At 33.5% G+C, this 24,508-nt stretch overlaps 1 protein-coding gene and 1 non-coding gene across 6 annotated transcripts in view; one reads left to right on the top strand and one right to left on the bottom strand.

The window, feature by feature from the left end:
* FUT8 (fucosyltransferase 8) overlaps positions 1-24,508 on the bottom strand; it is a 266,970-nt gene that overhangs the window by 139,902 nt on the left and 102,560 nt on the right. For all 5 annotated transcript variants that reach the window (XM_045565543.1, XM_045565561.1, XM_045565552.1 and 2 more), the window contains exon 3: positions 19,499-19,924. In XM_045565543.1, the coding sequence (XP_045421499.1) occupies positions 19,499-19,701 (203 nt within the window). In that variant the 5' untranslated portion in view covers positions 19,702-19,924. The remainder of the gene's footprint in view (positions 1-19,498; positions 19,925-24,508) is intronic.
* On the top strand, positions 12,014-12,075 carry LOC123631264. The gene has a single exon (XR_006733107.1). It is a non-coding gene; the product is annotated as a U7 small nuclear RNA (small nuclear RNA).

Below are 24,508 nucleotides of genomic sequence, written 5' to 3' on the forward strand. Positions count from 1 at the left end.
GGCGAGAGTTTATTGGAGTCAAGTATGCCAGTCTGTTATCAGCTTTTGACAACGGTGCACTGTGTTTCTATTTGAAGTGGAATTTGTGAATAGTTGCACAGCTCAACAGTAGTTTTTATTTGTCTGCTTAATAGCCCATCATGTCAAAGAAGACCAAGAGAACACTGAAGGAAGAAAACAGATTTTTTAAAGAGGATTGGGAATTGCAGTATTATCTTGTTTCTGCTAAATATATGATTTCCTTGCTTTGTGATATTACAATATCAACATTAAAGAAATTCAATGCTCATCAGCATTATAACACTCATAAGGACCTCAAATATTTTAAATTAGAGGGAGAGGTACAAAAAGTTGTATTGCAGGAATTAAAAGATGAAAAGCAAAAGCAAAGACAATTCTTTCAAGTAGTAATAAGACCTGGAAATAATGCCCCTGAAGCAACTTATAAAGCAGCTTATATACTCAGGAAAAAAGGGACGCCATTCAGTGATGTAGAAATTGTGAAAGAATGCATTGTCAAAGAGGTAGGATGCTTAGACCCCAATAATGTTTCAAAGTACACACTACTGCCTCTTTCAAGGAGAACCATAACTGACTGGCAGCATGAAATAGCCTTCAACTTAATAGACCAACTTCATGCAATACTTCAAAAGGAAAATATGTATTATTCAGTTGCTTTGGATGAATCAACTGATACTACTGACTCTGCGCAGGTTTTATACTTCATTTGGGTCATAACAGACGATATTCATTGCTACAAAGAGTTACTTGCTTTTGGCACTCTTGCCAACAGAACACAAGGAATAGGATATCTTCAACAACTTTGAAGATAAATGTCGTGAAGTTGGACTGAATTTGGTAAATTTAATCAGTGTATGTACAGACAGTGCACTTTTCATGACAGGAAAACATGAAGGGTTTATTGCACAGATTAAAAAAAACTATTAACAGATCCAGACGTTCTTATTTCTTTTCATCATATCTTGCATCAGCAGAATCTCTGTGCTAAAGTTAATATTTTAAGTGACACTTTGTAATAAGTTATAAGTATTGTTAGCTATATTCACGTAAATGCAACAGGGCATAGTCAGTTTCATAAAATGTAAAGTTGAAAGATGAGGTATTCAGTGTGGATTTTCTACTCCATGTAGCCAGACCACTTTCAATAAGGTTATGTATTATTGATCATATAAATTGAAAACTTAATTTACACTTACTTGAAAACTTAATTTAGACTTAATGTGGTTTATTCCCAAAGATCTGTGAGCCACAAGAAATGCTACTATTATCTAATCAAGTAATCTTCTGTGTTAAATGTGCCATTTATATTTATTTATACAGATACTAATCAATTATTATAGTTAAGCTCAATAAATACTAAACATAGTTCCTATATGCTTACCCGAGTATATCTATATATCTTAAAGATGTAATGATTCAAGTGGCCATTTATCATATTGGTACATGGGGACCTCCGATCACATATAATAATTACCAAAAGTAATTATAATATGGAATAGGTTATTTTGTCATTATCTGTAGGCTAGTAAATCATATCATCCTGAGTTAATTCTAAAGGGAAGGGAAACTTGAGAAAGATATTTTAAAAAACCATAGTTTCAGTATATTGTTGGCAATATATTGAAAATGTGATACAACTTCGTAATTCCTTGGAATAGTTTATTTTGTCTGCCATTGGCTTGCAGAAAAATGACTAAGTCATTTAACTTCTGTACATATTAAATGGTAACAGAAATAATATTTTTGAAGTGCTATTAAGTAGAAATGAGAATTAATATTAAACTACACTTTGTCCCTTTTGTCTTTATTTGCAGATATAGCATTCTATATTTCTTAAGTGGACCTCAGTTTTTCTCTAAATCTTATGGAATCTGTTATGCATTTCTGATGTGAAACACCTCTGCCAAGGATCAGCTTTTGCATACATGTTTTTAAAAAAACAAAATGGATTAAAATCAAACTCATTTGATTTGAACCAGCAACAATAACTAGAAAACTATTTTATACTATACTTGACTCTAGACATTATAATTCACAGGCTAATTCTAATACATATATTGAAATCTATTTATATTTGTCCTCCTTCAGACAGCTTTGCCTAGAATACTGATCTCCCAAATTAAACAACCACTGTTTCCTGATTACCTAAATGAATTAAAGAATATCAATATGACAATTACAAAAATAAACAAAAATCTACATAGTGAAATACAAATTTGCCTAAAAGAAACTGAGAAACAGCCCAGGAAAATTTGTTCTAAACAATTAGTAGCAGATATGTGCTGATACTGAAACTGACAAGCCATAATATGGCCAAATTTCCCGCTATTATTTATCTTCAATTATCAAGAAGCCCTTGGAACCATCATCAGCTCAGTAATATTACGACCAAAGAATATATATAAAGAATGTTTAATCAAGCCCCTAAGCTGAACTATTCATACATTATAAAATATTTAATGCAAATTCACTTTGCCTATATGGCATTTGTATATGACAGAGAAAATTCAAACACAAAGTTTAAATTTTTTCAATTTAGTTACTTAAGATTTTAATATTTTTATTCATGTGACATCTTTCTCCAAGAATGGTACATTCTTCCTAGAAGACTTTCTGCGTAGTAATAATGAATAATTAAAATTCCTATATTCTAAATAAAGCTTAGAGTGGGCAATTATAATTCCTATATCTAAAAGCATCAAACAGTTAAAAAATCGAATCATTCAGTTAGAAGAGCCAAATTATGAGGAATAAAACCCATTCTATGCTTCTATTTAACCTAGCATATTATTTAACGACCCTGTTTCTATAAAGACATACCAGAGTTATTGAATGCGGTCATCTACTCCAATCTACCTCTATAGTTGTGGATTCTAGACCCAAAGAGGTTAAATAACTTATCTCAGGGTGAACAGTCACTCTAAAGAACATTTATGTTTTCTGAATTCTAATCCATTGCATTAACCATTTTACCTAAGATAATTCTTTCCCTCTATAAGAAAAAATGAAAACAAGTATTCCGAGTTCTATGAAAGCATGTATGATCATGCACTTTTTGGATTCTCAGCTACCATTAGCTAAAAATCTATTTATTAAGGACCTACTAATACAGAGGAATTCTTCTAAATATTTTTAAAAATCTCATTTAAAACTTAACAACATTGCAAAGTTGGTGTTGTTATTGCCATTTTACCAGTGGTGAAGAAACTGAGAGTCAAAAGATTCAAAGACTTTTTTAAGATCACTAAGTTAGTAAAGTGGTAAACTTGGGATCCAAATCCAAATTTGAGAAGCTCATTCTCTTTCTATTTCACTAGACTATTCGTTTCTAAATATACCAGATCTCCTCCCACTAAGCTCCACATCAGCTCTAAATACAAGCTGCCTCTCGGAAGCAGAGAGAAGAAAACATTAGAATAGCTGAAGATATAATAAACACAAGAAGAATTACAAAACACAAAGTAGTTTATAAAGATTTATAGTAAAGTCAACAGGAACCTAAGAATAGTATCGATAATTGGACTTTTATTTCAGATCATGTCCATACCCACATGCAACATAACAATTCAGAGACTACAAGAGACAAAAGCTAATAATGAGGATATCCTGGTTCACACAAACTTTTGGTTAGCAAACTTTTTCTATAAAGGGCTAGAGAGTAAACAATTTAGGTTTTATGGCTACAATGGCCTCTGTTGCATATTTTCCTTTGAATTTGTTTTTTTTCTCCAACCATTTAAAACTGTAAAACCATTCTTAGTCTGAAGGCCAATAAAACAACAACCACAACAACAAGGTGGGTTGGATTTTTCCCACTGGCCATAGTTTATCAATCAATCCCTGTTAAAGCCAAACAAGCAAAAAAAAAAAAAAACAGGCAGAAAACCATCTTTAGCAAGTGAGCTATTATAAGGATCCCTAGTGAGAAGGGAGAAAATTTAATTTACAGTTGAATAGTTTGTGATTATTCATATGAAAACTATACTTATTTGTTTAACAGTCAACTAATTCCAGTTGTATTTTTATCTATATTTTGAAAACTTAATTATAAAGTACTCATGAAAAATAGTGATAATCAACCTGCCATTAAATGAACAATGGGTAAGACCATATACAACTGAGACTTTCTACACTCAAACCTATGAAATTAATGTCCATGTATGAAAGATTATATATGTACTATATACATACAATTACAAGAAAAACCCAACATTACATAAAATAAACAAAATTAAAAGCAAGTTCAAAATAATCCCTGAATACAGGAATTTAAAGTAAAAGTTTTATCACCTTACTCTTGCCATATTCAATCACTTCAAGTTGGAGGAAGAAAGGGAGGAAGGAAAGAATGGAAGAAGGGAGGGAGAGACGGAAGAAAGGAGGTAAATGATTTTTAAATAAGCATTTCTTTTCTACTTCAAATTGGCAGCCTTGGACATAGTAATCCTAGAACATAATGAACAGCAAAGAAAATAAAGGAATGAAGAAGAAAAAGAATTACCTTTATATGAATTAGGAAACATTTCATATAAAAGAATAATGGCCTTTGGAATTCAGAAACCAAAGGTATCCTCCACAGAAAGAACATAAAACATTAATCTTGCAACGTCTATTAAATAAATGAAGGAAGTATCTGTTCTGTAACCCAGTCTTCAAGCCATGCTTGCTTATTATTCTTCCTCAAGGGAAATGTTTCAGAGTATCTGGTCATTACTTGCCTCTCAATCTTTGTATTAGGAACCAAGAAAAGCAAGAGATTGAGACACAAAAAATGAAGTTCGCTGTTATTGGAATGTTCAGTCTGAAATAGTGGTAACAATTAACAACACGGTTAGCATTCTTATTGCTGTAAGAATGCTTCCCACCTCAACTTGAGAACATTTAAAAACAGACATGAGACACTAAAAATTCATGCTTAATAAAAAATATCACATTATATTACTCTATACTTCCTAGAGTCAACTGTTTCAGATTATTGGTTTTAGCACGTACCAGTCACGTGATGAAGGGCAAATCACTTAACTTCTAAATAAAATAATGCATGTAAGGCCCGGCGTGGTGGCTCACGCCTGTAATCCTAGCACTCTGGGAGGCCAAGGGGGGAGGACTATTTGAGTTCAGGAGTTCGAGACCAGCCTGAGCAAAAGTGAGACCCTGTCTCTACTAAAAATAGAAAGAAATTAGCTGGACAACTAGAAATATATATAGAAAAAATTAGCCAGGCATGGTGGTGCGTGCCTGTAGCCCCAGCTACTTGGGAGACTGAGGCAGAAGGATCGCTTGTGCCCAGGAGTTTGAGGTTGCTGTGAGATAGGCTGATGCCACAGCACTCTAGCCCGGGCAACAGAGTGAGACTCTATCTCAAAAAAATAATAATAATAAAACATGTAAAATGTTAATATACAATGAAAACTTGGATGTTATTATTATTGAGCACAATAAAACATGCAAAAAAGACATGAACCCTGTTGTGGCAGTTGGCTCTAAGATGCCCCATTGATTTCTGTCTTCTGATATTCAAGGCCTTGGCACATCCTCTACCCTAGTGTGAGTGGGACCTATGATTTGCTCTAACCAATAGAATATTATAAAGGTGATGTGATATAACTTCCATGATTGTGTTACAAAAGACTGAAACTTCATCTTGCTAGGAGATTCTCTCCTTTGCTGGCTTTGACGAAGCACGCCATTACGATGTGAGCTTCCCTCTGAAGAGGTCCACTTATAAAAGAACTAGGGCAGCCTCTAGACAGACAAGTCCAACAAGCCCCAAGGAAATAAATTCTGTCAACAACCATGTGATCTTGGAATTGTATCCTTCCCCAAGTTGAGCCTTGAAATGAAACTGCAGACCCAACCAACATCTTATGCAGCCTTGTGAGGGATCCCAAAGATATTAGCTAAGCTGTAAATAGACTCTTAATTCACAGAAATATGAAATAATAAATTTGTGTTGTGTTATACCACCAGGTTTGTAGTTATTTGTTGCACAGGACAAATATATGTTTATATATGTTTACCCGGCTAGATATAAACAATCAGGTACATTTTATTTTCTGTAGTTCTAAGGAACCTAAAATACTTAAAAGAATAAATGAATGAATCACCAAACTTTATCCCCACTCCTTTTTTTTAAAAGTGGGGTCTCATTATGTTGCCCAGGCTGGAGTGCAGTGACTGTTCACAGACATGATCATCACACACCATAGTCTGGAACTGCTGGGCTCACGCAATCCTCCTGCCTCAGCCTCATCACCACAGACTGACTCTCTCTTTTACCCCACAATTTATCCAGTGCTTTTCACTAAGGTTTATAATTTCCTTTCCATTTATGCTATTAATGGTTTATATTGTTTGATTTAAAAACTATAAAAAATTCTACTTGACTCTATTTGCTTTTCAAAATCATATAGCTATCTCCAGAAATCTTACACATATACTATTTTCTAAATATTGAAAGTTAATTTACTCTAATTGTCTTTTCTTGGTGGTGATTCTGATATTATATATAAGTATATTAATATGAATGAGGAACATGATTATCACTCCTAATAAGAAAACATGATCTTACCCTATTCTACACAGCTGGTTCCTATTAAACCATCTTTGTTGGGGGTAGGGAGTTAGTAGAGCGTGGAATGAAGAGGAAAATGAATTTTTCTCTATAACATAAGACTCCCAGATGATACTATAAATAAGAAGAGAATTCAACAGCCCAATTCTTTCCCCTGAATCAACTCCAAATACACAGACTTTCCTGTTCATTATGTTAAGACAACCTACAGGAGCTTTTAAAAGAAACACATCAATCCAGAGAGTACATCAGAGTAGAAGGGCTTCGAATAGTAAACATATATTCTGCTATTGTTGAACAGAGTATATTATAAATGCAATTAGGTCAAGTTGATTGATAGTACTGTTCATATCAACTATATCCTTACTAATTTTCTGCCTGCTTTATCTATCAATTACTGTAAGAGGGGCATTGAAGTCTCTAGTTATCTATTTCTCCTTGTGCCTTAAATATTTTGCCTCACGTATTTGACACTCTATTGTTAACTGCATACATGTTAAAGACTGTTACGTCTTCTTGGAGCGTTAGTTCCTTTATCATCATGCAATGGCCCTTCTTTATCTCTGATAATTTTCCTTGTTAAATTTGCTTAATGGTAAATAAGGAAGGAAGGAATCTGATAGAAGAGAATGTCTATTATGGCCTATGGTCCAGTCTACTGGACCCATACACACAACAAAAAAAAGAGTGTTAGGGAAAAAAAGATTGTTGTGTATTTTCTGTGACAAAGCAGTTACTTTTAGAGCCACCATAGTAAAATGATGAAGAATATGGACTATGGGCTAGGCGTGGTGGCTCACGTATATAATTCCAGAGCATTGGGAGGCCAAGGTGAGAGGATTGCTCGGGGCCAGGAGTTCAAGACCAGCCTGAGCAACACAGTGAAATCCTATCCCTAGAAAAAATCCTACCTACTCAGGAAGCTGAGGTGGAGGATCGCTTGAGCCCAGAAGTCCAAGGTTCCAGTGAGCTATGATCGTGCCATTGCACTCCAGCCTGGGTGACAGAGCAAGACTGTCATCTTAAATAAATAAATACATACATACATACATACATATGTACGTACGTACATAAGAAAGAAATATTTTTTAAAAAAAGAATATGTACTTTTAAGTCAAAATTTCAACAAACTACTTAACTGTACTTCTCTGTTCGTACCTGTAAAAATGGGCATAATGTGAATACTTATTCCTAGGCCTGTTGTAGGGATTAAATGAGTTAATATATATAAAAAGCTTAGAATGTGACCTGATGCTTAGTAACACATATTAACTGCTGTTGTTTTTGTTGTCTTGCTGTTTCTGCTGCTGCTGATGTTGTTAGGACAATCAAGATGCTAGGAGTAAAAGCAGAAGCTAAGAGCTTTTCTTGCATCATTTCCCACTGCAATCCAATACCCAGTTGATGAAGTACCACATAAGACCTAGAGAAAAGTACCATAAAATTATTACTATGAGTTATAGCTCTCCTATGAATAGGATTATAAGTCATTCACTGTGTCTATACACTGATACACCTAGCTTTACAAAATACTTTTAATACTATGGGCAAAGTGGATTGTTATATTTTAAGTCCAAATTCATTAAAAGTTTGCTATTTTTCAAAGACTAATACTTTACCCTTTATCTTCTATGTAAACTTAGATTTTCATCTACTGAATTTGTTTAAGTAGGGTTACATTTTTTGGTGATATGAAAAGGCAGGTAATAATACTATATCTCAGTGTTCTGAATAGACAGAAACTTAGCATAGGAAGAAATGCTATGCTAACTGATATAATACCTATTTGTTGCCTGAAAACCCTTTCCTTGGCATTTTCCCAAGTAAACTTATTAAGGCAACATAGCAAATAAAGAGGAAAGTAGCATTACATTCTCAATGTGATCTTTTCCTACTAAAATTCTGCCCCATAAATGCTGGTAATAACAATAGTGTGGAAAAATAACCTGTGACCCTATGTTTCTCTACCACATAACCAATTGCTGTACGTATCCATGGAACAGGTACAGTGGTTGAAAATGAATTTTCCTACCATGTGAAATTCTTACTGGCCCTGTACTCTTATAAGAGTATGTTGATGATATTCCCATACTTTCCTCTGTCCAAATCCACAGATTAGGGAAACTAGATAACCTGAACTGAATGGAAAAATTTTTACTTTGTGTTACACATTGTATTGCAATCATTTCTATGCAGATGATTCCCAAAGGCATATTTCTCTCTCACCCTGGTGTTTTTCCTGAGTTCCAGACTCACTTTCCAACTTTCTTTTGCACAGGTTCAGTAAGCATATCAAGCTCAATCTATCTAAATCTCATCTTGATATTCTTTCTCCTAACAGATTAATATCAGTCAATGAAAAAAAGATTACTCTGATAGTTACAAACTTCCAATCCACTTAAACTCTTCCTTTCTTTTACCACCCAAGTAGCATGTTAAAAAAAAAAAAAAAATCAAAGGAAAACCTGAAGAACCAGGACTTAAAAAGGGTAAGGACCAAGAAAGCTCTAGGGGTCTAGACACAGTAACTATCGGGAATCTCTTATGGCAGCAACATTGAGATAAATGAATTCCCACCATTTTTAATATAGATAGAGTACATTTGGTTACAAGTAAAATATAGAATGACATGGCAAACCCTATTATCATTGTAATAATGACAATAGCCACCCCCCTCCAGCAAAAGATAACTTGCACAAATAATCCTTTTAAAGCTATCCGAAAGCTGTGGAAGTGTGGGATTAAATTAACTAAAATTCCAGAAAGGAACAGTCTGGAACTAATCATGTTCTTGCTTGAGGAGCATTTACTGATTCTGCGTATGAGGTGAGGTACAGCCTTGGATCACACAGAAGAGTGGTGTGAAAATTTGGAAACGACAGAGCACTAAACACAAAGCCAGCTACAGTACATTTGCTGAATTCTGTGGCTCCAAAACCAGAGAGCAATTTTAAAACAGAATGAAATTTCTAATAGTCTTCTGATATTTATAAGACAAAATCCTGCTTGAGGCCTGCCTTAAACTCACAGCTAGTTTTCTCTTCAATGTTTGTCAAATTTAGATGCTGCATGAGGCAAGAGATCAAAAAGTAAAGCTTAAAACCTCTAAAAGGGTAGACTAAATTTACTACACTTCAAGTCTGAGGAGAAATCTACTAAGTTCTGAATCAAAACCCTGGAAGAATTATGCCTGAGGAACAGGGGAGAAAAAAAAGTGGGCTAGGTTTTACTAAAACCACAACACAGCCATGTTCAATCATTGATTGCATTGGATTGCAATAATAAGCCCAGGGATAATATATCTCTAACAGAGGAAAGCCTCTATTGCTTACAGCACCTTTATATACAATATGTGCCATAAAATTAAAAATTACTAGACACGTAAAGAGGCAGAAAAATTTGAGTAATAAAAGAAAAATCAATAGAAATCAATCAAAAGGTAATCCAGATACTGAAATTAGCAGAAAATAAAATACTTACATTAGAATAGCTATTTAAAGAAATTAAAAGAAACATGGATAAGATAGATGACAAATGGAAAACTTTCAAAGAAATTTGAAATTATCAAAGACAATCAACTGGATATTCTAGAATCAAAATAAATGAAAATTACTAATTGGGTGTGTTTAACAGTAGAAAGAACACAACAGAAGATAGTTTAAACAAGTTGGTATATAAAATGAAGTGCAAAAAGAAATTAGATTATGAAAGACACATAAAAGGCATGCAAGACATCATAAAAAGAAGTCTAAAACTACATGTAATTAGAGTTCTAAAAAGAGAAAAGAGAAGAAATGGCTCAGAAGCAGTATTTGTAGAGATAATGGCTGAAGATTTTGCAAAACTGATAAAATACATCAACTCTCAGATAGAAGAAACTCAGTGAACTTCAAGCTGGATAAAAACAAATAAAGCTGTATCTAGGCAGACATAGTCAACTGCTTAACACTAAAAACATAAAGAAAAATGTAAATGCAGCCAAAGAAAAAGATACACTTCTTAAAATTGCAGACTTTTCAACAAAGACTATGAAAGCCAAGAAACAATGGAATGACATTGTAAAAATGCTTTTAAAAATTACTGCCAACCTAAATTCTATACTTAGAAAAAATATCTATCAAAAATTTAAGTTAAAAAGTTTTAAGAAAAAAGAAAATCTGAGAGAATTTATTTCTATCTAACCTGCATTACAAAAAATACTAAAGGATATTATTTAGGCTGATAGAAATGATTCAACATGGGAGCACTGAACTATAGGAAGGAATAAAAAACATTAGAAAGAATAAATATTTAATCAGTTATAAAAGAATGAGTGTTTAAAAATATTAAAAACATAATGTGCATTCTATAACCTACACTATATTAAAATATATGATAATAAAAACACCGAAAGTGGATGAGGTGTTTAAAGTTTAAGTACTACAAGATTCTTGCATTGCTGAGAAAATGATAAAAATATTAACTTAAGATAGACAGTAATAAAAAAGGATATATTTTATAATACCTGAGGTAACCATTAAAACAATACAAAATTAAACTCTGTTATAACTGAAAAAATAGAATAAAAAAATTACCAATCCAAAAGAAAGGAAGAAAGAAAAACAATAAGGATAAATAAAATGGGACAAATAAGAAAAAAATAGCAAAGTAGGAGACTTAAACCTGGTAATTACACTAAATGTAAATGAACAAAACAAATCTAATTAAGAAGACAGATTGTCAGATGGGACAAAAATAATAAAATCCAACTCTCTATTCTACTTATGAGAAACACTTTAAATATTTAGATTTATGTTTAAATATAAGGACACAAGACAATTAAAATGTAAAAGATGGAAAAGGATATGTCATGAAAACACTAACCAAAAGAAAGTTGGTATAGCAATATTAATACCAAACAAATTAGACTTTATAGCTAAAAAAGTATTACTAGAGATAAATAATATAATTTCATAATGATCCAAGGGTTAATTCACAGAAAATAAATTAGTCTTGAATTTGCATTCACCAAAGGAAATGGCTTTAAGATATACAAAAGTTGACAGAGCTGAAAGAACACAGATTCACGACCACTGTTAGAGATTCTAACATACCTATCTTATAAAATGACAAAAAACACATTTTTAAAAATATATTTGCATAAATTTAGAAAATCTGAATAACCTAATTAATCAGCCTAAATTAAATGATATACATAGATCAGATCCAACAACAGCAGAATACACATTTTTCTTAAGCATTCATCAACATAAGTCAGTTGCTGAGTGATTAAATAAATTTCAAAGAACTGAAATGATACAGAATAGATAGAATATAATTTTATCTGGTTGAAGAAGAAAGTAGAAATCAAGAACAGAAAAATAAATAGAATAGCCCAATTTGGATGTTACGTAACATACTACTAAATAACCTATGGGTCAAGGTTACAGCTCTTTTAGAATTTGTCTAGCAGGTTTTCCAGTCCTTGCCAGAAGACCCCCAAAGGAAAAAAATGAAAAAAAAGAAAAAGAAAGAAAAGAAAAAGTAAAAGTTAAAACAGAAAGAAAGAAAGGAAAGAAAGAACCTGTGGGCCAAAGAAGAGATCACAATAGAAATTTAGAAATATTTTTAATTGAATGACGATAAAAATAGGACATCATCAAAACTTATGGGATACAACTTAAAGGTGTGCTTACAAAGAACTGTGAAGCTTTCCAGACATATATTAGAAACCAAAATGGAAAACAAACACACAATAGAGGAAAAAATGAAACACAAATGTTGGTTCTTTAAAGAGGTAAATAGATTAATAAACTCTTAGCAAGATAAAAGGAGAAAACACAAATAACCAGTATTAAGAATGAAAAGGGGGACATTACTATAAATATTACAGGTACAGAAAATAAAATAAAATGGTATTAAGAACAATTTTATACTAGTACATGTGAAAATGTTGATAAAATGGACACATTTCTTAAAAATCATATCTTACCAAAACTGGCACAACAAAACAGTAGAAAAGCTGACTAATTCTAATTCAATTTCTATTAAATCAAATCCAGAATTTTAAATCTTCCCACATGTCCTCCTTCCTCCCCCAAAAAATACTGCAGGCCCAGATGGCTTCACTGGTAAGAATTCTAACAAACATTTCAAAATAGAACGAATACTAAAATTTTACACAAACTCTTCCATAAAATAGAATTACCCTGCATAACTGTGATACCAAAACCTGAAGGACATCATAAGAAGGAAAAATTATAGGTAAGTATCTCATTAACACAGAAAAAATCCAAAACAAAACACTGGCAAATTTAATCTAATACCCCACTAAAATGTTCTCAGAGGAGTATTTTTCTTAGGGAAAAATAAGATATTCTTGATAACATAAGGAATAATGGATACAGGGTTGAAAAAAATAAAAGCCATATATAATGAAAGCCTATAATTAATAATTAGATGGCAGATGCTCTACACGTTCCAATCTATGTCACTTACTTTAGGAATATAAGCATACTTCTGACATGAGAGATGAGCAGTTATAGAAAAGAGAGCATAGTGACGATCTTCAAACCAACCAACTAGAACAATGGCTTCCCACATTCTAACACAAGCTTCTCAAACAAAAATAAGACATGATCTGTGAAGAACTACATCAGTTTCCTTTTTACCAGTCTCAGTGTTCCATACTTTTATTGCTGGAACAAATTTTTCCACCAGAAGATTTATGCTTTGGCTGTAATCCATCTGGGCACATTACACACAACTCAAAAAAACAGGTAATCGTAAGTTAATTACACGTTCTTTGTGGTCTGTGGATTTATAGTTTTACAGCTAGCATCTAAATTCCAGAAGAAATCTCTTCTGCTTTCCTGGGCCAAACAAACAAACAAACAAAAACCTTATCAATGGACCAAAAGTCACATTTGAATTTTTTTAAGTTGTGTTCTTAAAAATAAATGCCCCTTAAATAGCAAGGATTAAGCTAAAAGGAAAGTTGTCAATTAAGCATTCTTTAAATTGTACAACTCTGTGAGATTCTGACACCCATCCAGTTTGAGCTTCACTGCTCAAGGGGGTTTCTGTACAAACTTCAGTAATTTTCTAGGTGCTTTCTGGAAAATTTCAACTGTGACTAAGAAGCAATGTGGCTGGTTCAAATCCCAAGGAGCAAAAATTCTGTGAGCTGATAGCAATTTCACATTACTAAAGGTTGAGACAAAACAAACATGAAACATAAAAGGGCTGAGAAAGTTATGTTTTCTAAGTTTTTAAAATAAAGTCTAGTACCTAATGTGCTAGCAATTAACAAATAAGAAAGAGATATTTGGTAAAATACAAATACAAGGATATAGAAAACCTAAATACTAAAACCAACAGATTCAATCATTAATTTTAGTCTAAATGTGCACCATCTCATGTCTAGATTAATACTGTAAGAGTTTCCCAAGTAATCTCTTAATTCCAGTAAGGGACATGCCCCAAATCCATCCAATCTTTCCTAAACATTTTCACTGTGTCATTCTTCTGATAAAAACCAACTATAGGTCCCTATTATCTATCAATCAGGTCTGTTTAAACTCAATTCTGGCTGTTTGAGACTACCATGATTTGACCTGATCCAATCTACTCAGTCTTACTTCTGGTGTGGTAAGGCTGGTAGGTAAAATATGGCTGTAAATTCTTTGTAGTTCCTCCAACCAAGATGTGGAGTCTATTTCTTCCATCCTTGAATATGGGTAGGCCTTTCAATTTGCAATGATCAACAGAATGTGATAGAATTGATGCTGTGTTATTTCCGATGCTCAGTCTTGAGAGGCCTTGCAATTCCTGCTCTTGCTCTCTTGGAACACTAGTATGTAAGAAATTTAGGCTACCCTGTCAGAAAGGAAACATGAAACAGAACTAGCTGATGATCCCAACTAATCGCCAAACATGTGAGTGAGGTTATCTTGAACTGCCCAACCACAATCAAGCCACCAGATGACTGCCAGCCACAAAAGTGACCCTATATATAATTTTTTTAAAAGCCTAGCTGAGGGCAGCCCAAATTGAAAAATCAAGAGCAAATATGTGATTGTTGTTCTAAGTCTCTATGTTTTTACATTATTTAGTATATTATATTAAATTATATCATAACATATATTATAAATATTTATAATTTTGTTTTATATATAATCCAAATTTTAAAAAAGAATTGAATAAGAAATAATTCAATTTTTAAAAATAGACAACAGATTTGAATAAACACATCACCAAAGAAGATATATGAATAGCAAATAAATACTTTTAAAAAATGCTGAACATCATTAATTATAGAAATGCAAGTTAAAATCTCAATAAGATAACACTACATATTTATTAGAATAGCTAAAACAAAAATAACTGACAATAGCGAGTGATATTTGCATTTACCCAAGAGAAATAAAAACTTATGTTGACACAAAAACTTATAGGGCAAAGGTTAATAGTGGCTTTGTTCATAATTGCCCAAAAATGGAAACAATCCAATGTTCTTCAATTGGTAAATGGATTTTGCTATGGTTTAGATGTGATTTGTCCCCATAAAAACTCATGTTAAAATTTGATCCCCAACATGGCAGTGCTGGGAGGTGGGACCTAATGGGAGGTGGCTGGGTCATGGGGGCGGATTCCTCATGAATAAATTAATGTCCTCCCTCAGGGGTGAGTGAATTCTCACTCTCATGGGAATAGATTAGTTCTATCTCTTTGCACATGCCCATTCCCTTTCTGATTCCCACCATAAATTTAAGCACCCTGAGAACCACACCTGATACAGCTACCCAATCTTGGACCTTTCAGCCACCAGAATCATGAGCCAAACAAATCTCTTTTCTCTATAAATTATCCAGTCTCAGGTATTCTGTTACAGTAACACTAAAGAGATTAAGATACACCTATACAATGGAATACTACTCAACATTAAAAAGGAATAAAAATACCACTCAGCACTAAAAAGACTAAAGCACCAATACCCACAATAACATTGATGAATATCAAATACATTTTGCTAAATTTAAAAAGCCAGAATCAAAAGGCTACATACTACAGGATTCCATTTATATGACATTCTGGGATAGGACAAAAGTAGGACAGAAAACATGTACCAGTAGGTGCCAGGGTCAGGAGATGGGGAAAGAATTTGACTATAATGGGGTAAAACAGAACTTTGGGAGGAGGTAGTGGTTGCACAACTGTATTTGCCAAAACTCATAGACCTCTATGCTAAACAGAGTGTATTATGGAGATTATTTATCAATAAGTCAGATTTACACACACAGAGCAACCTCCCCTCACAGATGTGGTGCTTGTACATTTGCATCTCTCTGAGAAATAATTTTTAAATTATTTTACTAAATTTGTAACATTATCAACAAAAATTCATAAATCTTAGCTGGAAGTTTGGTTAACTGCTTTTAAAATTATTGTCCTAATTACTCACAATTTTCTAATCTATAAAATTGGAATAATAATTCCTATCTTAAAGACTTATAAGGACTAAATGAGATAATGCATTTAAAGCACTTGGAGCCAGGCACAGTGGCATGTGCCTGGAGTCCCAGTTATTTGGGAGGTTGAAGAGGGAGAATCAGTTGTGCCCAGGACTTAGAGACCAGCCTGGACAACATAGCAAGTCCCCCATCTCTAAAACAAATAAAACTAAAAACTAAAGCTCTTAGTATTGTGGTATTGTGTCTGGCCCCATAGTAAATGCTCAATATAAGCTTTAATTATCATTATTATTTACATGAACTCATCCGTGATTTAGGAAATAAAATCAACCCAAGAGATCAGAGGATATTTTGTAGTAATAGAGGAAAAGTGAGGTTCATGGTCCTCACCCTTCCAAAAAAATTACTGTCCTGATTCTAAAAACCTGTAGTTTCAGGCTTCTGTGTTGCTTTCCAACTCCAATCCATATCCCTTATCTCAAATAAATGACCTAGTTTTATAGACATCTGAATTAACCCTTTATGATCTTACTTATGAACATACTTTCCCATAAGAAAAAGACAGCAAATGAAGTATAAGGCCAGGCATGGTGGCTCATGTCTGTAATCCCAGCATTTTGGGAGGACAAGATGGGAGGACTGCTTGAGGCCAGGAATTCAAGACAGCGTAGACAAGATGGCAAGACCTCATCTCTATAAATAATAGAAAAATTAGCTGGGCATGGTGGCATGTACCTATAGTCAGCTACTCGGGAGGCTGAGGCAGAAGGATTGCCTGAGCCCAGGAGTTTGAGGTTACAGTGATCTATGATGATGCCACAGCACTCTAGCCCAGGCAACAGAGCAAGACCCGGTCTCAAAAAATAATAAAATGAAAATAAAAAATATAATATATTGAGTATAAAATATTAGCTAAATTACAATAAACAAAAAAATCCCCATGCTAGCAGTACCTCTGCTGCTTTTCCTTTCATGCCAGGGGCTCTAAAATGAAATCCTTTGGATGAAACACAAGTGGTCGCACCAGTAAAGTCAATAGAAGAGCCTGAGGAGGTTTTCTTCCCTAATGGGGGAAAATAATTGTTTCTTTATTTTCCTAAAATTTAATGCCTTTAGATAAAAATGAGCTCATTCGCTTAGTCTGTGTTTTTAGATTGTACTTACATGGTATTAAAGCATGATTTATTAAGTCATTCAGCTCTTAGAAGCTGTCTCTACATTTAAATGTAGTAGTTGATAATTTAATTTCAACATATAAAAATATTAAAAAAATGACTTAAGACACCCAAAGATTATTCTGCAGAAGGAACAACCCATATTAAAGGTAAGGTTTCCCTTCATGCAACCAAAATAAGACATTTGGCAGTCAGAAATTTAAAAATGGAAGCATCAGTATTGAAGATGGAACTGGGAGAAAAGTGAGCCTTTATTTATGAGCCTAAATTGTTACAGGTAAAATCTTTTAGCAGCAAAATTCCCATGATGTAGAACAAGATTTTACTACAATCAAAGCAAACTCCAAAATCCACTACAGTAGCAGCTATTCTGGAACTTTGAGTTGAGATTTTTTGGTAACTGATGTATCTCTGTTTTCTCAGGGAGGCAATACTGTTCATCAGAGGTCAGGAGTTGGAATCACATATCACTTGTGAAAAGTGACATTGGGCAAATTAAACTACATAACATCTCTATGATCCTTCATCTATAAATAGTTATGAAAATGGTACTAGCACCCCACAAAGATACTGTGGAATTCAATGTGACCAACACAAAGTCCTTGACATAATACCTGGCACATGGCAATAAATGATATAGCTATTTTAAATCATCAGTCTTTGGTTCCCATAAAAAATAAATGAATAAGACTCTACTCCATGACCCTCCCTGATTACCTCCAAGCAGGAAATAAAATGATACTCAAATTCAAGAAGTGGTCCATTTTCCAATCCCTGACCACTCAGTATTTTACTGACTGGTACTACTACTATAAATGACAGGGATAATGTTTCATTCATTTTTGTCTTAACACCTAGCATTGTCTTTCATAGGACATAAAAAGACCGAAAATAATATTATAGTGAAGACAGGAGTTATGGAACTAGATAAAGCAAAAAATCTGAGATTTAAAGAAAGAGTGGAGGGCAGTGGTGGTGGGAAACAGTGGGATCATATCATAGACATCCTCACTATGGTCTCAAGGGTAAATAACACTGCCAACTACCTTCTTCCTTCACAGAATTCTCCTCAGTTTCTGTCACACAGCTGTCTCCTGCTATTCTTCCCACAACTGGATGTTTCTACTTTCCAAGACTCAGTTTATTTTTTTTTTCAAAAATAAATGAACTTTCAGCTCTTTATCTCTATACTGTTTCCCTTAGAGGCAATATTACCAGCTCTAGAGTAATGACTCACAAATCTTCATTTCAAGCCTCAACCTCTATCTTGAGAGACAGCAAGCACTAAATATATGATCACCTTCAAATATAAAGTAGAGGAATTAGAAGGTACTACGTAACTTTCAAACTCAATAACTTTGAAAAAAAATACAGAGATCACCTATGGAATACTATGTTTACGTGCTCCCTGAAAATAAGGGACTTTGGTTTTTCAAACAGTTGATGCCTTCTAACAGGTATATGTCATACTTTTTTATGGACTAGAAGCAGCAACGATAGTAATTCTCCACATTCCATATCCATCTGTTTTATTTAATGATGAATTTTTGTTTCTTCATTTTAATAAGTTATAATTAGACTAACTCAGCCTCCCAATTATGTCTTTGTTATACTTTATATAAAATTTTTGAATATACACTAATTTAAATCATATAAAATTTGGATTTAATATTTAATATATCAAAATTGTCAAAATGAAGAAGATAAATGTAAGTAAAATATTAGTACATAAATCAAATGGCATAGTCTTTATATATTTAAATTCATATGCAAAGTAAGAATGGCACTATGGAAAAATTCTCTATATTTAACACATTGACTGCCACACAAACAAAAAAAAACAGAAACTTCCTTGGGACCACAGTGTTTTACTACAAAAATAGAATAAAAACTTCAAGTGTAATTTAAAGGTAAACATAAATAGAAAGATGAAATTTATTGACTTCTATTCATTTAATTCATGTTTTTAGAATTAAATTGCCAATATTAATTGTAAGAATAAGAACATCAATATGTAAGATTTTATATATGCTTCATGCGGCCCCAGGGTCAAAAAAAAGTGAGTTAAATACAACTCTCGTGGCAATTAATGTATTAATGCATAGATAGAAAAATACCCTAGGATATTTAAATTTATGCAAAGAGAGCAGTTTATTATTAACTATTTTCTGTTAATAACAGAAATTATTAACTATTTTCAGTAGCTGAATGAAGCTCTATACCTAAAAACAAAATACAATATTTCATCATTCTCCCTTCAGTATTTCAGAACCTACCGGAGAGATTCAGCCATTCGCCTCAAGTCTTCATTTTGCTGTTTTAAGCGTTCAAGCTTTGCCAGAATCTTGGACAGTTCACGGCTAGAGTGATCAGGGTGGTCATTATCTCGTACCAAGTGACCACCTATATAAAATAGCAAGGTCCCCCAGGCAAAAAGAATGAGCATAATCCAACGCCAGGAACCAGTCCATGGCCGCATTTTCAGATTTTCAACTCACTCCCCTGGATTCCTGGAGCTCAAAGAATTGAAAACATTGTAACTCTGTTTCTAGTTAGTGCACAGGTGAACAGACTTCTGTCGTTTCAACACATGATGCTTCAAATGATTCTCTCTTATAGTCCCGTGGTGAATCTTTCAAAGAGATCCTTCTGGTGATATGAGTAGGAAGCTTTATTGTCCTGTGCTTCATGGACTCTACATGCTGTGGAAAGAGTAAGAAATAAATGTATTTAAGTTATTTAAGATATGTAAAATAGCATAAACTGAGATTCATGGAGTTAAAGCAACCACATTGGTGTTGACTGGCCAACAGGCTGGAAGATAACCTAACTGCCTAATAACAAGCAAAAAGTAAAAGCTTTAAGTCTGCATCCTAAATCAACCCGCATACATTAGGGCTCTACCAGAAAACAGATTAATTAGCCTGAAAGTTCTCTTAAGCACCATCATCACTTTTCCTTCTTACATTATTGTGCAATAGCTCATACAGGGAGCTTAAAAGATTGTATCTTTGAATAATCAATCAAAACCAAATGTTTTCAACTACATATTTTGGGGTAATGTGTTCATTATCTCAAGCAGAAACATGTTCTCTGTATGAGTGAATTCATTCCTTTAAGTTCTTGACTCCATTCTCTTCCTTCTCATTGCTCAGCTGCATTATATCACTTAATTCTGCAAGTGACAGGCAAATTGTCACTTTAAGGATAAATTCTAAAACTGGCATGCATATTAGCTAAGCAAAGGTTATCACAGCTGTTAACCAGCTGGCAACCATTCCAGCCATCACAAGCAAAAGTTTAAATGGATCAGGCTAGACTATTCCTTCCAAATTTATTAAAAATACCAACAATTACAACAGAATTTTAGTACCAGTTACATCACAGTTAGTGTACATCTTAAACTACAAATGCACATGCTTTTCTAGGCTTGGTTATGGGTTTCGATTGTCATTTCTCCATTACCAAGCTTAGAATTCTCCTGGAAACAAAACTATTTTCTCCCTAAAAAAAGAAGTTGTAGGTAAAGATATAATTCAAAACCACCTGACAATTCCAGAGCTACAGAAGTCGAATGTCCAGGCACAGAGTTCCTTGTACAAGAGAACAGAGGAAAAAACAAGATATAGTTTCTGTATATAAGATTGAATGAGGGGCATTTGACTACTAATCAACAGTTATAAAAGATTAGGTAGAAAAGTTAGAGAAGGGTCTTTAAAAATCAGAGCACAAGGCCACTATTTTTCAACTTTTGAACCTCAAATCTCAATTGTTTTAAATGACCAAGTATTCAGAAACAAGAAAATCTCTTCAAATGAGTGTCCTAGAAATACTCTCATTCCTTCCCATTTACTCCTACACTATTTACCTTGATGTTATTGGTTTACACTGGCTAAAACATAGAATGAAAAGAATTATACTCACTGAGAATCGTTTGGAAACCAAATAAAAAAGCAAAAATCCAAATGAAAATTTTATGTCTGTCGTTTTATTAACTATTCTTAAATCTATCAAGATCACTGTTTTTATCAACTCCATTATTTGTCCTGTCCCTTTCTCAATATTCTTTCTCAAATTCATGCCCCTCTAATCTCAGGTACCCCCATCTAATCACTAAAACATAAGAAAAACATAAGAATAATTAAGGTTTATGCAATGTTTCAGATAAAAGATCTAGTCATGAGGTTACTTTACATCTTATGTAAAACAATGCAGACATTCAGAGATTCCTGATTTAAAAAAACAAATAAAAAAAATGAATCCATTCTGACATCCTAAAGAAATGGATTCAATTTAGTATGTCAACAAAAAAATGTAAGTATTAAATTTGAGTTAATAATATTTTTTGTGACAATATATGCAACACTGTAAAATGCCATTATATACCATATGCTGAACTTATAATATATCCTACTTAATTCCAAGCTACTAAGATATAAGTTGTCCCTCAGTATGTACAGGGGATTGAGTTCCAGGAAAACCCTCCTGCTCTCCCACTACTGCTGCAGATACCAAAATCCACAAATGTTCAAGTCCCTTATATAAAATGACATAATATTTGCATATAACCTACATACATCCTTCTGACTTTAAATCATCTCTAGATTACTTATAATACCTAATACAATGTAAATGCTATGTAAATAGTTGTTATACTGTCTTTTTTAAAATTTGTACTATTTATTTTTTTTTTCCAAATATTTTTGATCCACAGTTCGTTGAACACACGGATGCGGAAACCACAGATATGGAGGGCCAACGGTATGTAAGATATCACAATGTTTTTTTCTTTCCCTTCATAACAAAAGTAACTTAGAAAGACAGACAACTAAAGCAAAGATAGCTTTCTAAAAAAGAATAAATAACAAATAATAAAAAGATGTGCTACAACATTTTGCTTAGAATTACAACAAAATTTTTCATATTTAAAGCCAACAAAAGATATAATTTGAAGAGTAATAAAAGTTTACAGATACATAAATTTTGTTGTACAAAGTACTTTAGATTTTTATAACCACTATTAAAAATATCCAAGACAGGCCGGGCGCGGTGGCTCACGCCTGTAATCCTAGCACTCTGGGAGGCCAAGGCGGGTGGATAGCTCAAGGTCAGGAGTTCGAGACCAGCCTGAGCAAGAGTGAGACTCCGTCTCTACTAAAAATAGAAAGAAATTATCTGGCCAACTAAAACTATATATATAGAAAAAATTAGCCAGGCATGGTGGCACATGTCTGTAGTCCCAGCTACTCGGGAGGCTGAGGCAGTAAGATCGCTTGAGCCCAGGAGTTTGAGGTTGCTGTGAGCTGGGCTGATGCCACGGCACTCACTGTAGCCCAGGCAACAGAGCAAGACTCTGTCTCAAAAAAAAAAAATATCCAAGACATTAACTTACTATATTATACAGTAATATTGATATTACATGAGTTCTATAAAGCAAGAAATTATTATAGGAGCAAAATATGGTCATTTTCTTAACTAATAGCATCAGTTGAATTGTTTTTGGAGGGAATGTTTCCCATGATTTTATTGTTCTTAGCCAGTATTTAAAAATGGGATCAACAGAACCAAACCAAGTTGAAAAATGAGTAGTTTTTTAGGTAATTTTCCTTAGCATGGTTTAATCGAGCAGACAGAATTTTTTCCCTATCTACTAACCAAAATGAATGCTTGCTTACTCACTCATTATGTTTATTGTTTGAACCATGCCTGAGGCAGGAGGCATGATTTGGGAGGCTGAGGCACAAGGATTACTTAAGGATAGGAAGTTCAAGAGTAGCCTGAGGCAAGAGCCAGACCTCAGCTCTACAAAAAACAGAAGAGTTAGCTGGGTACTCCTGTAGTCTTAGCTACTCAGGAGCTAAGGTGGGAGGATCACTTTAGCCCAGGAGATTGAGGTTGCAGTGCGCTATGATGACACCACTGCACTCTAATTCAGGCAACAGAGTAAGACCCTATCTCAAAAACAAACAAATAAATAAGGAAATGAGTGAGTAAAGAATATCATATACGACATACACTAATATGATATGTCATAGAGTCCAAGCACATCAGATGCAAATGCATTTATGCCCCACTAAAGACAGTAAGTAAATCTGAATGGAGAAAGTGAGATAGGGGCTATTGTAAGTAAAATAGTTAAAAAATAAAGTCATTAATAAACTTTAGGATTTATTACTGTCAACGTATATCTTATAAGACACTCCTCAAATGACTAAAATTAACTGGCCTAAAAGACCATAATACAAGAAGTCTTTTGTTTACCTTTTCACCATGCAAAAATTTCTTATTTGCCTCACCTGGAAGATTCACTTTGCAAAGACAAATGGCATGACTGAAGAAAGTATGTACAGCCATTGATAGGAAAGCCACTCAACTTATTTTTCAAAGTATTAGTGAAAAATGTCAAATTTATTATAAAAATATTTCAACATTAATTACATATACCATGAGCTAATTTCTGATAAAAATTTAAATAGCAGTGTTTGAGATTTCTTCTCAGAGTGAGCTGCTTTCAAGTATTCGTGAATTTATTACTGTTTGAGATTCACATAGTACCCTTCATCTGCAGAATATTAAATGGATTGAAATGTGTCAGGCTTCTTTCTACAAATGTATTTAATTAGTGATATCACTTTAAAAAAAAAAAAAAAGAGTCTCGCTATGTTGCCCAGGCTAGCCTGATATCACTTTTTTAGGGTATTAAGTTATTTAAATGATTCATTTATTTTGGTATTTACAGAGATTCTTTGGGTTGTATTTGTTTAATGTTTCTGGAACAATAAACACATTATATGTAATTTTTCAAAGTACTTTTCTGAATCTGGTAGCTACAATACAGTATCAGTAAGATAAGTAACTTTAACAGAGTTGCTATGAGGCTTAAATAAGGTTAATATACATAAAGCATTTACTACAATGCCTCTGCCTGGAGGCATTTACTGAACACCAGCACAGAAAGTGATAACCCAAACAAAGCACAGCCATCGTCCTCAAGTGTGAAGACAGAGATCAAAGTTCAGGGTATTTAAGGTGAGTGGAATAGGCAGGTCAGTGTATTAAAGAAGAGGGAGCTGCCCAGGAAAAAAGCTCCAGAAATTTGCATAGGAGATCCTTTGAGTCTTTGGCCGGATACTAAACTAAACACACATAATAAGACCTCATCAGACTGGCAAAGAACAATTATCAGGAAAAGAAAAATTAAATAAGTTGAACATATCTCAGGGATTGTACAAAGTTGGAAGATTTATGAGTTCCAACCAAGTACAATGAAGATATCATATAGAATT

This window comes from Lemur catta, chromosome 1, assembly GCF_020740605.2.
Source record: "Lemur catta isolate mLemCat1 chromosome 1, mLemCat1.pri, whole genome shotgun sequence".
Taxonomy (NCBI): domain Eukaryota; kingdom Metazoa; phylum Chordata; class Mammalia; order Primates; family Lemuridae; genus Lemur; species Lemur catta.